At 38.6% G+C, this 16963-nt stretch overlaps 2 protein-coding genes across 2 annotated transcripts; both read right to left on the bottom strand.

Moving 5' to 3' along the window:
* Positions 1–4795: 4795 nt before the first annotated feature.
* On the bottom strand, positions 4796–5985 carry LOC138887379 (uncharacterized). Its single transcript, XM_070169122.1, has 3 exons — positions 5680–5985; positions 5234–5477; positions 4796–5115 (listed from the first exon to the last, which is right to left on the bottom strand). Exons 1-3 carry the CDS (start codon positions 5983–5985, stop codon positions 4796–4798), a joined length of 870 nt encoding a protein of 289 aa, XP_070025223.1.
* Positions 5986–6030: 45 nt separating this feature from the next.
* On the bottom strand, positions 6031–6375 carry LOC138887378 (uncharacterized). Its single transcript, XM_070169121.1, has one exon. The coding sequence runs from the start codon at positions 6373–6375 to the stop codon at positions 6031–6033; it is 345 nt and encodes a 114-aa protein (XP_070025222.1).
* Positions 6376–16963: the final 10588 nt, after the last annotated feature.

Here is a 16963-nt window from a genome sequence, read left to right as displayed (position 1 = left end):
TAAGATATCTTCAATCTTGGATCCGGTCCTTGAGGTTGCAACAACTTTGTTCTTGAGAGAGGTTGTTGCTAGCACTTGAGAGAATATTTCCTTTTCTGATTTTGCAAGTGTTTGGAATGTCTTGTGCCTTGCACCAGGTTTATACTACAAAAGACATCACCTTAGTGATGTCAAATCTTGGTTAGTACATGCCTTTTATCAATGGAGTGACTGCTGCACTATTGCGTGTACAGTTGCAGGCAGTCTCTTTCTGCAGTTGCTTTCCAGCTGTACAGTTGACTTATACTTATGTCAGGAGAACACCAAGGGATCAGGTCCCTAATCTGGTTCTTATGAATCTAAGGGCACACTGCCTAGATTATCTTGAGTCGATTAACTTAAATGATTGTACCAAGCATGCTTTAGGTCCTTTATTTTGTTCTCTCATGAAGTAAGTTGTTTTACCTTCCTTGATTGTATTTATACATGTGTGACATCACTTAAAATGATGTAAGCAAGGTATGTAAAAAGCCTTCCATAGAAAGTTAACTACTGCACTATTCCTGTGTAGATGGCTATGCAGACAACAACTTTCCTGCTAGAGAGTTGACTTCATACCGTCTCCTCGGGAACCGGTAAGGACCTGTTCCCTCAGCTGTTCCTTCCACTCTAAAGAGTTGAGTTATATCCCATGCTGGATCCCAACCCGGAACTTTGTAATCTCAAGGTCTTGTAAATGTGTAACAGGTTCCTTATCTGGTTCTAGATGGTAAGTTTATTAGATCATCAAAACATAAAGTAATGTACTTGTGCCCAAGGTACTTGTAACCTATCAATTTTCCCCTTTTTGGTAAAGACAAAATTAGAATTGATATTCCCCATAAGAACTAGATCTCCATATTGTTCTCCCTACGAATCAGCCATATTCCCTATGAGAACCGAACCCAAGGAGCTGATCACAACTGGTTCCTCAAGTCTGTTTGGAAAATCATCAAAACTCAAAGTTCCATGACTTATCAATTTCCCCCTTTTTGATGAATGACAAACCCAGAATTATTCCCCCTGAGAATCAGATTCCTTACATGCACTGATCACATCTAGTCCATACCTAGTTCCTTGAGAACGTTTGTCATCATCAAAACATGACATAGTATAATTTATATCAATTTCTCTCTTTTTGATGATGACAAACCCAAAATTATTATTCCTCTTGAGAACCAAATTCCTTACATGTTTCCCTACGGATCAGACCTATAATCAACATATTATCAGCAACATTCCCCCTGTGAAGCAGATCCATCTTTCATGCACAACTATCTTCCACCATGCAGAGCTAACTTTCACACCCATGTTGAAACCTATATAACTTTCCCCTTTTGGCATTATCGAAAAAAATAACAGAAGAAGCACAACCAAAAAGAAGTTCAACAACATTAACTCAAGCCACTTGGGCAACACATCATGAACAATAACAAGAACAACAAGTGAATGTCAGTGCACAAATTAGAGTGATTGCCCATAGTGGAATAATGATAATAACATCACAGTAGTTTCAACAATACATAATATGACAATTTAAACAACTGAAGTACCAATGTCATCAAATATAGGGATCAAAGGAAGATAAGAATTCAAGGGAATTTAGAAGGAGTGAAATACATGGATCACTGGGCAGGAGGAAAAGTAAGGGGCTAAGGCCTTGATGAGCTTGTTCATTCGTTCATGTACTCTCCTTTGATCAATGATCATCTGCTCTCTCAGTTCCTCCACCTGTTTCCTCAATCTTTCATTCTCACCCTTCAACTTAGTATTCTATTCTGCCAAGGGTCCTCGAGGACCAGCTTCTCAACCTATATGAGTAGGTTGAACCATCAATCAGATCACCAAGAATCTCCCCAAGCTTTGTCACATCAAGAAAAGACTCAGTCCCATGCACATATAACATCATAGTATAACGTAAAACATAGAAGTTTTTACTTCTTCTTCAGAAATAATGGGACTTAGAGGAACAAAGAGGTGATTCTATTTTTGGAACTCAAGAATGTCAAGAAGTTCCTCCATTTTTCAGCAATATCAGAGTCAACACTCTGCCTTATAACACTTTTTGAGACTTCAACATCTTCTCCCTCTAAACCTAATGGCTCAACCTTTTGCTTCTGTAAGGAACCAGGTTCCTCACTTACACTACCCTTTCTATCCTTGAGCAACCATGTCTCCCTCTTCTTCTTCTCAATCTATTTACCCTTATCATCTGCTGCATCTTTCTCAGCCAACCTTTTTTTAAATTCTTTCTCACAGGTAAAGATTTCATTTCATTCTCTCTTCCACAATCACATCAGCAGGTCAAACTACTTCATCATCAATCAACCTACTTTTCATCAATCCTTTTTGCTAGATCGAAAGTTCGTTTATACATAAAACTCAAAGAGAAAAAGATCGTCATTAAAATAGACTTTATGAGAAGGACTTGAGGGATCAGGTCCCTCATTCAGTCCTCATATTTACCAATTTCTCCATCCTTCAAGGGTTCCACAAATCCAGCAACAACTTCAGCCTCATGCTCTAGAATATTAGATCTACCCTGTTCCCTTTCAGTTAAATTTCCATCAAAATCTGCCAAAGAATTCTTGGGGTTTTGATTCTGATGGAGTTAGTTTTTTTGGAAAGTGGGAGAGTTGGGTTTACTTCTGGCGTATTTGGAAAGAAGGATTATTTTGAGACAAGGTTGATTTTGGTTTTGAAGAAAAGAATCGGTTTTATTTGGGTGTAAAATAGAGAAGTGCCTTTTTGGGGTAACAGGTCAGTTCAGAAAAGGTTTAACATTTTTGGACTTCAAAAGTTAGGAGGAGAGGCAGGAGAAAGGAAGAAATAAATTAATGACATGACACTTCATCAGCTTAAAATGGCATATAAGCATTGGAGAGATTACTAACCTGAGTCACAGGAACCAGGTTCCTTGACGGGTTTTTGAAAATTTTGAGCAAAGACTCCTAGAAGTGCAATGTCACTCTTACTTGTTTTTGCCCTGAAACTACCATATGTGTATACCTGTAACAGTGTAGATTTGAGTTACATGTCACCGAAAAACACTTTTTAGCATTGTACCTTTCCTTCTTAACATAGCCAATCATTGAGGGACCAGGTCCTTAGTTGAGCTTAATCAACCCCAACTCCAGATGATTTCTTTCAAAATATTCCCTGCTCAGCGTCTTGGTGAAGATGTCTGCTACCTGGTCCTCCGTCTTCCAATACTTCATACAAATCAGAACCTTTTATACATTATCCCTCAAAAAGTGATGTCGCACATTAATGCGCTTTGTCCTCTTGTGTTGTACCCAGTTCAAGCTGTAAATAGACCAAAGTCTTCAAGATATTGCTTGATCTGTAGTAGTTGAGTACAACAAGAAGCAGCAACCACGTATTCAGCTTCAACAGTAGAAAAAGCCACACAATTAGTTTATTTGTACTCCATGAAATCAAGTATGACCCAAAAAAATGTGCCGTTCCAGAAGTGCTTTTTCTCCACCAGATTTTCAACATAATTAGCATCAACAACTCTATGTTCAGCTCAAATCGAGGTGATACAGGAACCAGGTTCCTCTATGCCTTTTGGAGATTCTACTGCATCTCCTTCATCCTTCTGCTTGACTTGACTCATCAAACCAGTATTTCTATTTGCAATATCTATAGCTTCACCAGGAGCATTTGTGAATTCTTTATCTTCATCTTCTTGTTATGTGACCCTTTTGCCACTGTTGTTGAGAACAAAACATTTTACATCCAAAGGCTCTCGGGTAAGTCAACTTGGCTTTTCTCCCATTGAGCAGTTCATAAAGAGACTTCTCGAGAAGGGACCTGATCATGCACTTGTTAATCAAGTAGCAAGCAGTGTTGACTTATTCAGCCCATGAACCAAGTCCTCCATAACCAACTTGTTCAACAAGTAGAAACTCACATACCCAGTCATCTTCACCATAACTCAGCATCATCATCAATGATACTTAGGCATGCTAGATCACCACCATGCAGAGACTTAAAATCAGCATCGTAAACATTCTTGTATCTTTTGGCCACAAGCACCACCTCACCAGTCACAAGATTTGTGACTGTGCATATTTTGGACAAGAATTCCACTATATTTCCCTTGTCACATATCTGAGAAACACTCAAGAGACTGTACTTTAGGTGATTGACATAGTACACGTTCTCAATTGAGTGATTGAGTGGCTTCCCAATCCTTCCTACTCCTAGAGTGTACCCCTTTTAGCTATTTCCAAAGGGTACACTCTCTCCTTGTAGGGCCTTAAGTAAAAGGAAATAATTTGTACTTCCAGTCATATGCTTTGAGCAGCCACTATCCATGTACCATTGTAGGCTGCTCCCTTTCACTGTTCCCTGCAGAAGAAAATCAGGAGTTAGACTTAGGAACCCAAACGAGTTTGGGTCCCTTGTAATAAGGAAAAGGGTGATTGAGGGCTCTTTTGGTCCAAGCGGGCATTATACATTTTTTTTATGTGAAGGACCAGATTTCGTAGCAGCAATTACTTTTTCAGCAAAAACTTTGTTTTTCTGTTGAGACTGAATTCTGGCCTTACAATTTTCTTTAAAGTCCCTAGTGTTGCCATAGTGAGTGCAAAGCCAATTGTCAGGTACAGTAAGATACTTGCTATAAGGGTTGTAGGGAGTCTTTTCCCTTTGGAACCCGATTCCCTGCCTGTTTCTCCCCATTGTTTGTGTACAAGGCAGTGATATCATCAAAGGACCAGGTCCACTTAAGTGATTTTTCAAGATCACTTTTCACTCTTCCTAGTTCTTCCTAAAGTTGTTTATTTTTCTCAAGTTCAGCACACAGACTAGACTTCACTGAATTTAACTCAATTTCAAGCTTAATGAGTGCCTCACTTGCAACTTCCTTTCCCTTTTGAGAATTCTCAGGCCTAGGTTTCATTTTAAGTTCCCTAATTGTTTCCTTTAAGTTTATAACTACCACTAATAGGTCATCCCTCTCATGCTCAATGTTAGCATTACTCTCAGCTAAAACCTCCTTTTCTTTCTTCAGACTCTTAATTATTTCCTCTAAGTCTTCAATGGAAACTACCATATAATCCCTCTCCTGTTCAATGCCACCAATTTCTTCTATTAAAGAATATTTCTCATTAATGAGGCTATGATAGGCATCAATCAACACATTTGCTAAGGACATCAATTTTTTCTTAGAGTAAGTTTTCAAATTTCTTTGAACATAAAAAAAAACTTTCCTCATCTTCCTCCTTATCCTCATCATCATCAGATTTGGCCATGAGTGCAAAGATTGACTCATATTCTGAAGATCCATTGTCAGCAACCATCATATTTTCACCTTCAGATTCACTAGAGGAATTTCCCCAATCAACCAGGGCTTGCTTCACCATATTGTCAGCAACATCTCTTCTATTGAACTTTCTGTCAAGGACTTGGTTCCTTTTAGTGGCCTTTTTAGTGTTGGTTTTGTAATGATCCTACTTATGAAGAGGACAGTCTTTAATGAAGTGTTCAAACTTTCCACACTTATGGCAGCAATCATTTTCTTCGAAATTCCTACTGGAACTTCTTTTCTTTAGAATCCCACCATTTTTTTCGAATCATCTTTTGGAATCTTCGAGTGAGATACTCCATGTCGGATTCATCACTACTTGAGTTTTTGTTGGCATCCTTGAGAACCAGGTTCTTCTCCTTCTTGGTCTCTCTTCTTTCAAGATCTTTCTTTCTCTTCATCTCATAAGTTTTGAGATTTCCAATGAGTTCATCAATGGTCAGCTTCTGCAAATCCTTGGCTTCAGTGACATCATTCACTTTACTTTCCCAAGAACCTGGTAAAACACTGAGTATTTTCTGGACCAGCTTGTTTCTTGGGATGACTTCACCAAGGGAGTGAAGCTCATTGATAATGAAGGTGAAACATGTGTGCATATCTTGAATAGACCCATCCTCCTTCATCTCAAAAAGCTCATACTCAGTAGTAAGCATATCAATTTTGGATTGCTTAACCTGAGTAGTTCTGTCATGGTCAGTTTAAAGAGCTTCCCAAATATCCTTAGCAAACTGACAAGCTGAGATGCGGTTGTACTCATTTGGTCCGATGCCACAAATAAGAATCTTCTTTGCCCTAAAATTCTTCTCAATAGCCTTTCTATCAGCATCGCTGTACTCTTTTCTTGTTTTTGGGACTGTAACTGTTCCCTCACCAACAGTTTTCATGGGAATAAAAGGTTCATCACAGATTACATCCCATAGCTCTAAGTACTCAGCCATAATGAAGTCATGCATTCTTGTTTTCCACCAACCATAGTATTGGTCGTTGAATCTTGGTGGTCTGTACGTTGATTGTCCTTCCTCAACATTTGGGGGACCAGCCATGTAGATCCTTTCTAGGTGTTAATCTTTTAGAAAGAACCCGCTCTGATACTAATTGTTAGAGACTAAGCGTCCACCAAACTGTATAGAGAACCAGAATCTCTATCAGTTTCTACTGTAAGCAACAGACTGTACAACCAACCAATATAGGGATATGGTCCTATATCAATTCTCACAATACTAACTACTGAAGACACAGGATAAGTTCCTACTATATAGAGAATAAGGTTCTCTAATTGTTCCCACAGTAGCTAGGTAGTAAATAAAGAACACAGAGGATTTTTACATGGAAAAATCCCAACTCAAGGGGACAAAAATCTTGACCTACACTTGTAGGCTTTCAACTTCACTAACTTGTAAACACTTATTATAAGCCACTTTGTAATGACTCTATTACAAAAAATTCAATTCAACTAACTTGTGTTACTCTTACCACAAACTACTGTGACTCCCTAGTTACAAAGACTTTAACTAACTTGTGATGCTCTCACCACAAACCACTTTGTCACTCTATAGTTACAAAGGCTTTTACTCACTTTAACTTGTAATAACACTATTACAAGACACTTTGTAACTCTCTAGTTACAAAAACTTTAATGAATGACTACACCTAGTCATAACATAAACTGGAGAGTTTACGGATTTTGGGTTTCCTAAAAATAGCTTCTAAGAGATCAAGATAGGAATTACAATGAAGAACAATTAACAAAGATTCAACGAACCTAAGGATTTAAGATATCTTCAAATTTGGATCCGGTCCTTGAGGTTGCAACAACTTTGTTCTTGAGAGAGGTTGTTGCTAGCACTTGAGAGAATATTTCCTTTTCTGATTTTGCAAGTGTTTGGAATGTCTTGTTCCTTGAACCAAGTTTATACTACAAAAGACATCACCTTAGTGATGTCAAATCTTGGTTAGTACATGCCTCTTCTCAATGGGAAGTGACTCTTGCACTGTCAGTTGCACTGTTGCATGTACAGTTGCAGGCAGTCACTTTCTGCAGTTGCTTTCCAGCTGTACAGTTGACTTATACTTCTATCAGGGGAACACCAAGGGATCAGGTCCCTAATCCGGTTCTTGTGAATCTAAGGGCACTCTGCCCAGATTATCTTGAGTCGATTAACTTGAATGATTGTACCAGGCATGCTTCAAGTCCTTTATTTGGTTCTCTCATGAAGTAAGTTGTTTTACCTTCCTTGATTGTATTTATACGTGTGTGATATCACTTACAATGATGTAAGCAAGGTAGGTAAGAAGCCTTCCATAGAAAGTTTACTGCTGCACTATTCCTGTGCAGATGGCTGTGTAGGCAACAACTTTTCTGCTGGAGAGTTGACTTCATACAGTCTCCTCGGGAACTGGTAGAGACCTGTTCCCTCAGCTGTTCCTTCCACTCTGAAGAGCTGAGTTATATCCCACGTTGGATCCCAACCTAGAACTTTGTGATCTCAAGGTCTTGTAAATGTGTAACAGGTTCCTTATCTGGTTGTGGATGGTAAGTTTGTTAGATCATCAAAACATAAAGTAAAGTACTTTTATTATTAGTGGATTGAGTTGCATGCTACAATAATGCTTGGGTATGGATCCGTCCCTCGGGATTCAGGTAATTATCCATGTTACTTTGGGCCCTATTCGCACAGGCACTCAAATTGGTACTAGTTTGGATACTTAGCCATTGTCGGATGTATGAATTATATAGTGAGATTTGGTAGTGGATCGTAAGCATGCATTGGTAGCTTAGAGTCTTGCAATGGCACTTATATTATATGTGAACGTTGATTGACTCGTATCATGATTATGAAAAGAACTGAGATAATTGATATTGTATTGTAACTTTTGTTTGTAACCTATCACTTGTTGAATTGGGTATAAATGATTTATCTGCCATATTGAGCTTCCTTCTTGAGCCATGGTCATACATTGGTCTTATTAATTTAAGATTTAATGGTTACATGGCTTAGTTTATTTATGTTTAATACTATGAAAAGAAGTTTGAATGATAAAGTGCTTATTGAATTGTTGAGATGAATTGAACTACATGATTAGTCATAGCCATCTTTTCGCCATATGGGCTTTTTTTCGCACCTCAATTGATATATATGGTGTTTCTTTATTATCATATTTTACACACACATGCATGAGTTGGAGAGCTGGATATTGCAAAAAGATGAGAATTTTGGCACCATAGACATAGTAAGTGGATATTAATTTTTTGATAATATTGTGATTGAATCGGGTTGCACGCCGCAACGATATCATGAGTGCATCAGGTTGCATGCTGCAATGGTATTATTATTAGTGGATTGAGTTGCATGATGCAATAACACTTTGATATGGATCCGTCCCTCGGGATTCAGGTAATTATCCATGTTACTTTGGGCCCTATTCGCATAGGCACTCAAATTGGTGCTAGTTTGGATACTTAGCCATTTTCGGATGTATAAATTATGTAGTGAGATTTGGTATTGGATCGTAAGCATGCATTGGTAGCTTAGAGTCATGCAGTGGCACTTATATTATATGTGAACGTTGATTGACCTGTATCATGATTATGAAAAGAACTGATATAATTGATATTGTATTCTAACTTTTGTCTGAAAAGCATGTCTAAATTTCGGATTTACTGTGCTCAACTAGTGGACTTAATTGATGATATCATGCTTTATTCTATGTTCTGACCATGCTTTATATGCTTATTCATTTGTTTAGTAAGTGTCGATATAGACCCCTCGCTACTACTTTTCCGAAGCTAGACTTGATATTTATTGAGTACCGTGGTTTTGTACTCTTGCACATTTTTGTGTAGGTTTTAAGATTGGAATCAGGGGCACCTATTAAGCTAGGTAGGAGTATTTTATTGGAGACTTCGTGGTGAGTTGTTATATTTGATTCTATCCGCAGCACGTGGAGTTTCCCTTCCCTACTCATTTTTATCTATCTATGTATTTTCTTTCCGGATAGATGTTGTTGTTCTGTTGAGATTATTTATTCTTATTAGATGCTCGTGATGTAATGACATTGAGTTTTGGGCACTTGTTAGATAGTTGTGGTCTTGTTTAGTCCCTGTCTTTGATCATGCACTTATAATATTAATTTGAGATTTTTTTGCATTGTTACTTATATCATGAATCAATTAATAGCTTAAATAATTGGATAATATTATTATTGTTTAGTGTTGGCTTGCCTAGCAAGCGGGTTTGGTGTCATCACGACCTTTGGTAGAATTTTGGATCGTGACAAGTTGGTATTAGAGCTCTAAGTTGTAAGGGTCTCACTAGTCACGAGCAAGCCTAGTATATTCTTATGGATTGATACAGAGACATCAATATCTATCTACGAGAGGCTACATGGCTTTAGGAACTTTCTCTTTCTTTATTTCTTATCGTGCAACTTTACTTTGGCTTGAAGCTTATATCTTCAGTTCCTTCCTATTCTTTCATATGCGATCTTGTGTGCTCGATATCAGTTGGGCACCGGCGGATTGTGATGACGTTATAGATATGGTGTAATATATTTTTCTCTCGCGTATGAGGGCAGACTACTATCGTCGCCTTGTGGAGAGGTGTTCAATCATTTCAGCCCCAATTTATGGTGATGTTTCACGCGTTGATCTTGGCACAATATTGGTGCAGAATGGTAGGGTTTTTCTTATGTGTCACGGCTGTTGAACCCCCCATGATAAGAATTATTTGGTTCATGATTTGAATATTGGCATTTGTTCCAACGAAGGAGATGTTGAGGCCTTGGCTACAAGATTTGCGAGATTGGATAGTCTAAGCTTGGTAGAATTTTTGCTTGTGTGATTGTATGGTAATCCTTGTTTGAGAATATTAGGGTTCATCAGTATGATGATCCTTATTTGTTTTCCCTTAAGTACACAGTGTTGTGAGGTGGTTCTTAGGAGGCGTTCATCAGAGATAATGATGTATTGAGATTTCAAGGTCAAATTTTTGATTCTAATGTGGATGGTTTGAGGGAGTTGATACTTGTGGAGGCTTATAGTTTACGAAGTTCTGTTTATCCGGGTGTTACAAGGATGTGTTGTGGTTTTAAACAACATAATAGGTGATGGAGGATGAAGAAGGACATTATTGGACATGTCTCGCGGTGTTTGAGTTGTGTTGACCTAAGCAGTGTAGGTTTTGATAATTGACAAAGGAACACATACATGAACCAGGTTCCTGGATATTATACATATGTTACAGTTAGAATCAAGCAAAAGGCATGCACATGCAAAGAATAAGTATAAGTGGTTATTTATGATAATTCCTATGAGCACCTAATTTTTGACTATATTTGAGTTTTCATCACTTTTTAGTATGGAAATATATTTTAAAGTTTAATCTGCATATTTTAGCTCTTATGTCTCCTTTTACATATTTTACTTAAGAAAACTGAAAACAATAAAAAAGAGTCACATTTTTAATATAAACTTTATCTTCAATTACAAAGAAATAAAAGGTATTCCAAAAAAATATATTAGTTTACTAAGTAAATTTTGAGTGATTAGTATTTTATCTTGCTATTCAAATTTAGGAGTAGTATTTTATTTTTAATCTATTAATCAATAAAAGAAAATCAAAATCACAAAAAAAGAACCAATTAAAAGTGGCAATTTGCCAAAGATTCCTCTTTATCTTCCCATAACAAATTCACAAGCACACACTCTCACGTGCCTCACCATTTCACATACTTGCTATATATACCATAAAAACCTAATTTCCTAGACCCTATAATTCCTCCCCCCTAGAAGAGAGATCTCTCCTTATCATTTCAAAAAACAAAAAGAAAGACCTCACCCTCCAAGAACGGAGGTCAGCCGCACCCTCAATTAAAGAATCAACCATGACCCCCATTAGGTCTTGGGCTAAAAAATTTCTTCCTTCTTCAGTTTTGAAAGAGACCGTTGGCGTCCATTATCCTTTCTCACTGGCCAGCTGCCGGACTTGACAATCGGCGGGTCTGTTTCGTCCACCCACGACCTCTCTTCCTCTCACCTCCTTCCTTATCTTGCTTTCACAAATTTGTAGGCAAGATAATCGAATCACACTAAAAGAGGCGAGTCTCGTCGGAAATGGCGACCAACAGTGACGAAGGGCCATGAAGGTGACTGAAACCTTCAGATCTGGTCCTAAAACGGCTGCTATGGGAGCAATGACTATGATTAGCTGCTATCGTAGTTACCGGAGTTGACAACTGGTGTCACACCTCCTTTTTCCGCGCCCGCGGGGCGCAGGGGGAGTTTTTTCCAATTAAAGGACAATCGAGACGGGATTTGTTCATTTATTTCAGAGTCGCCACTTGGGAGATTTAGGGTGTCCCAAGTCACCAATTTTAATCCCGAATCGAGGAAAAGAATGACTCCATATTACAGTCTGCGTACCAAGAAATCCGGATAAGGAATTCTGTTAACCCGGGAGAAGGTGTTAGGCATTCCCGAGTTCCGTGGTTCTAGCACGGTCGCTCAATTGTTATATTCGGCTTGATTATCTGATTTTATACAAGTATGAACTTATGTGCAAATTTTAACTTTTAACCGCTTTATTATTATTGTTTTTGCAAGAATGTGAACATCGCTTAAAACACGTCCTTGGACTGCGTCACATGAAATGCACCCACAATCCGGAACGCATTTTATTTGATGTTTTGAGATTTGAATTTGGGTCACATGAAATGCACACCCGAGTTTAAGAAAGTAGATTATTAAACACGCGCCTAAAGAGACTATCGTGTTATTATTTTGGGAAGGCCACGAAATTCGCTAAGCGGCCCTCCTGAATTCTAAATATTTTTAATATATATATATTTAGAGGGCCCCGCAGCTTCTACATTTTTGTTTGTCGAGGCTCGTCTCATTCATTATTTTTAAAAGAATTTGCAACGTCATGGAAATGCATCTCGGGCCACGCCACAATCAATGCGCCCGTGACTAGAGACATATTTCGACTCCGTTGAGATTTGGATTTGGGTCACATAAATGTGCACCCGAGTTTAGGGAGATAACATTATTAAAGGCGCGCCTAAAGCAACTAGCGCATTATTATTTTAGGTGGGGCCGTGAAATTTTCTAAACGGCCCGTCCCGGAATCTAAGTGTTTAATACATACATTTAGAGGGCCCCGCGGCTTGTGCCTTTTTTCTTTTCTTCTTTTTTTTTTCTTTTTTTTTTGTTTTTTTTTTGCGAGGCTCGTCTTATTTTTACTATTTAAGGGCAAACTTAAAACAACTACGATTTCCTACTAGTGAAGCCATCCGAGATTAAACAAAAAAAAAACGATTCTAACAGGTAATAATATCCATGGTAAAAATGAAAAATAGAATAACCTCGTTCATATGCTCATATTTACTTTAAGCATGCAGTAACCAAACATAAAATACCATTTTTAACACAACAACAAAAATTGCATCGTTGACATTCATAAATATAGAATATTTTCATTTATTGCCTTGAATCATAACATGCGAAACGAACAAAATGAAACAAGGGACGAAGAACACCAACCTTCGAACCTCGACAATCCTAGAACGACAAACAGTGCCTCCTACGGAACTTGAACCGGACTTCACCGAACAAGGAACAACAACGAAAGCTCGGAACGACCTCGACGTTCCGGACCTCGACGAACAAAACAAACTCACCGGACTGAAGCAACGACTGAGCTACTCAGCAACGCAGCGACGCAGCAACAGCTGCTGTATTTTTCGACGCAGCACTGTTGCGTGAAGCTGCAACAAAGAAGTCGTTGGACAGTTGACGACGGGGGGTGGTTGCGGGCAGTGGTTAACGGGGATGGTACGTGGTCGACGACCGGACTGGGACGACGAACAGCTGAGGTCGTCGGGGTGCAGCGATGGAGGGAGTTTTTTAGCGGTCGTCCATGGTGGTTTTGAGGCAGCAGGTTGACGGGGATGGTACGTGGGGGTGCCGGAAGGTGGTGACTGGTTGGTCGCGATGGCTGGAGCTTGGACGTGAGGGCGACTGGTTTGGTGGTCGACGTGAGGAGATGGTTATGTTCCGGTTAGGGCGTCGTTTACAGTAGGGTTTTTGTGCTTCTTCTTCTCAAAGAAGAAGAAGATGAACAGTAGTATCTTCCCCACTTTTCCAAAAGTCCGTTCTTTCTTCCATTCAAAAAATCCAAAGTGTTTCTTTTTCTTTTCCTTTTCTCTCGTTCTTCTTTATGAAGAAGAAAAGGGAACAGTACCCCTTTTTCCCATTTTTTTAAAAGTCCCCCCGTCCCTTTTCGTTGGTCCGTGTTTTGTAATGCTTTGCCCATGAAAATGAGCCCCACGCGTGGTGGGGTTCGAGGCATATGTCCCCCACGCGTGGTGGGGTTCCCCACATGTCCTGGACACGGTTAATTATGGGCTCGGTCCGAAAATTAGGCCTAAAACCGGGTAGTTTAAACCCGAATATTATTCTTTTGTCAGGACCCGAGAAATAGGAACATGTTGCTTAACTAGTCCTATGTAAGCAAAATAACTACCAAAAATAAGACTAGTATTTAAACAAAACTATATCTTTTTGAATATTTTTTCAAGATTTAAAATAGCTACAAAAGACTAATGAAACTATATATATTTTTTTTTTTGTAATTTTCGTTTTAAATATTAAGATAAAATATGAGGTAATATTTTTGTATTTTTTTCAAAGTTAAAATGACTATAAAACCTTAATAGAACTATATTTTATTTATTTTTTGTAATTTTCGAAATTATATAAAGTACAAAAGTAAAGTGCAATTTTTGTATTTTTCAAATTTATGAGAGATACATAAACTAAAATTTATATATATATTTTTTGAAATTTTTCTTTCTGCAACGAAATAAAGTAAAAATAGTTAAAATGGCTATACTAGTCCTAAATTAGATATTTAAGCTTAAGAACGTAAAAATTCCCGGGGAGGGTCAAAAATCACGTGCTTACAGCTGCCCCTCTTTGACTGGAAACACGAAGAGTTTTCCGACAAAGAACGACTAGACGTGTTTTTGACCCGACCATTACTTGGACGGACTACACTTAAGGAAAGGGAGGGAATGTGACCGAGCCCTGGTATCTGAGCTGCCTACATATCCTTGGTTATACAGGAATCAGGCCACGTGTAGTTCGGGATGAGAGAGATAGTGAAGTGTACCGAGGTGAAGAGCCGATCGAGGTGCCGTTCCGTTGAGGTTCCGGTCCGCGGTCCTGTCATTACAACAAAAGTGAAAACTGAAAAAAGACTAATTAAGCCTATCAGCTACTAGTTACAAGGATTCCTATCTCTTAAGTCTTCTGAAACTTGGTCTTGAGTCTTGAATGGTGCTTCATACGGACTTTGGATTTGAACCTTGATACTTGCTAGTTGTAGGCGCTAGTTCTTGAGCAGATCACATCTGTTCTCCACTTCCGTGCTTTGGATTCATTCATTTTTTTTTATTTTTTTTTTGTTTTTTGTTTTTGTGACTAGCTCTTGTTGACCCTCTGAGACTGTTGACTCGCATTCTTGGGGCGAGCTTCTTGTTGCTTCTATCTTGGATTGAGTGCTGGGGATTTTTGTTGTAGCCTTCTGCCTTCCAATGGGTTACGGCTTGACTTTGAACGATCCCGCTGTTCTACAGGCGGACCCCTAACTTCTTCAATCTTTGACATATAACAATCATCTGCTCTACAGGCAGGCCCCTGACAATCAAAACAAACAAAACAAACAAAATTTCCTAACCCAGTTTGTACTGGGAAGGTTTGTGAGTCGTTAGCAAAATCGTAGCCCACTGATACTACTGATGCAGTGCTGAGAGTGAACTAAACACTAGATTAGGATGTATTCCCTTGTTATACAGGTGGGCGCCTAACTTCAATGACTGAAACGTATTCCTCTGTTATCTGGGCGGGCTCCCAATTTCTACACCTGAAAAGTAAAGACTGAAAGTATGCCTCTATTATCTGGGCGGGCTCCCAACTTCGACACTTAAAAATAAAAAGACTGAATTTATGCCTCTGTTATCTGGGCGGGCTCCCAATTTCAACACTTAAAATAAAAGACTGAAATGTATGCCTCTCGTTATACAGGTGGGCGCCTGGATTTAGGAAAATGACTCTTTTTCTTTCTTTTTTTTCTTCTTTTTTTTCAAAAATGTTTTTTTTAGCATCTTAGGAGAAAGATTCATCGGACTAAGATTTTGATTTTTGGTTATCTTAGGAGAAAGATTCATCAGACTAAGATTTTGATCCTAGGAGAAGGTTCGTCAGACTAGGTCTCTATCTTAGGAGAAAAATTCGTCGGACTAAGATTTTGATCCTAGGAGAAGGTTCATCAGACTAGGTCATTTTTTTTTGTTTTTGGTTATCTTAGGAGAAAGATTCATCAAACTAAGATTTGGATCCTAGGAGAAGGTTCGTCAGACTAGGTCTCTATCTTAGGAGAAAAATTCATCGGACTAAGATTTTGATCCTAGGAGAAGGTTCATCAGACTAGGTCATCATTTTTTTTTGTTTTTGGTTATCTTAGGAGAAAGATTCATCAGACTAAGATTTGGATCCTAGGAGAAGGTTCGTCAGACTAGGTCTCTATCTTAGGAGAAAAATTCATCGGACTAAGATTTTGATCCTAGGAGAAAGTTCATCAGACTAGGTCATTTTTATTTGTATCTTAGGAGAAAAATTCATCGGACTAAGATTTTAATCCTAGGAGAAGGTTCATCAGACTAGGTCTTGTTTTTTTGATATCTTAGGAGAAAGATTCATCAGACTAAGATTTTGATCCTAGGAGAAGGTTCGTCAGACTAGGTCTCTATCTTAGGAGAAAAATTCATCGGACTAAGATTTTGATCCTAGGAGAAGGTTCATCAGACTAGGTCATTCTTTTTTTTCGGTTATCTTAGGAGAAAGATTCATCAGACTAAGATTTTGATCCTAGGAGAAGGTTCATCAGACTAGGTCATTTTTTATTTTTGGTATCTCAAAAACAACTTGGGAGGCAATGCATCTCCTATGGGTAAACTTAACTTTGAGGAAGTGCGTCTCCTGTGGGTACAATAAACTTAGGAAGTGCGTCTCCTATTGGGGATAACTGTTCTTAGGAAGTGCGTCTCCTACTGGGTGAAACTAAACTTTAGGAAGTGCGTCTCCTATTGGTGGACTATTCTTAGGAAGTGCGTCTCCTACTGGTAAAAACTTGCTTAGGACGTGCGTCTCCTATTGGGTGCAATAAACTTAGGAAGTGCGTCTCCTATTGGTAGAACTGAACTTAGGAAGTGCGTCTCCTATGGTAAACTAAACTTAGGAAGTGCGTCTCCTATTGGGTACAATAAACTTTAGGAAGTGCGTCTCCTATTGGTAGAATTGAACTTAGGAAGTGCGCTCCTATGGGTAGAACTGAACTTAGGAAGTGCGTCTCCTATGGTAAAACTGAACTTAGGAGGAAATGCATCTCCTATGGGTGAAACTGAAACAAACCTAGGAGGAAATGCATCTCCTATGGGTAAAACTAAAACTTAGGAGGAAATGCATCTCCTATGGGTAAAGACGTGGAATGTATGCCTCTATTATCTGGGCGGGCTCCCAATTTCAACACTTGAAATAAAAAGACTGAATGTATGCCTCTGTTATCTGGGCGG

Source organism: Nicotiana sylvestris, chromosome 3 (genome assembly GCF_000393655.2).
Source record: "Nicotiana sylvestris chromosome 3, ASM39365v2, whole genome shotgun sequence".
NCBI classification, from domain to species: domain Eukaryota; kingdom Viridiplantae; phylum Streptophyta; class Magnoliopsida; order Solanales; family Solanaceae; genus Nicotiana; species Nicotiana sylvestris.
This window is presented reverse-complemented; position numbering and strand designations above follow the sequence as displayed.

What these genes read in the sequence shown, in the direction of transcription:
- LOC138887379 (XM_070169122.1), bottom strand. Translation starts at nt 5,985, where the DNA reads ATGCTTACTACTGAGTATGAGCTTTTTGAGATGAAGGAGGATGGGTCT. An exon ending in CCAAGAAGGAGAAGAACCTG is followed by an intron (nt 5,478 to 5,679) that starts GTTCTCAAGGAT and finishes CTTCATAAGTAG; the next exon opens with GATCATTACAAAACCAACAC. An exon ending in TAAGGAGGAAGATGAGGAAA is followed by an intron (nt 5,116 to 5,233) that starts GTTTTTTTTTAT and finishes ATTCTTTAATAG; the next exon opens with AAGAAATTGGTGGCATTGAA.
- LOC138887378 (XM_070169121.1), bottom strand. Translation starts at nt 6,375, where the DNA reads ATGGCTGGTCCCCCAAATGTTGAGGAAGGACAATCAACGTACAGACCA.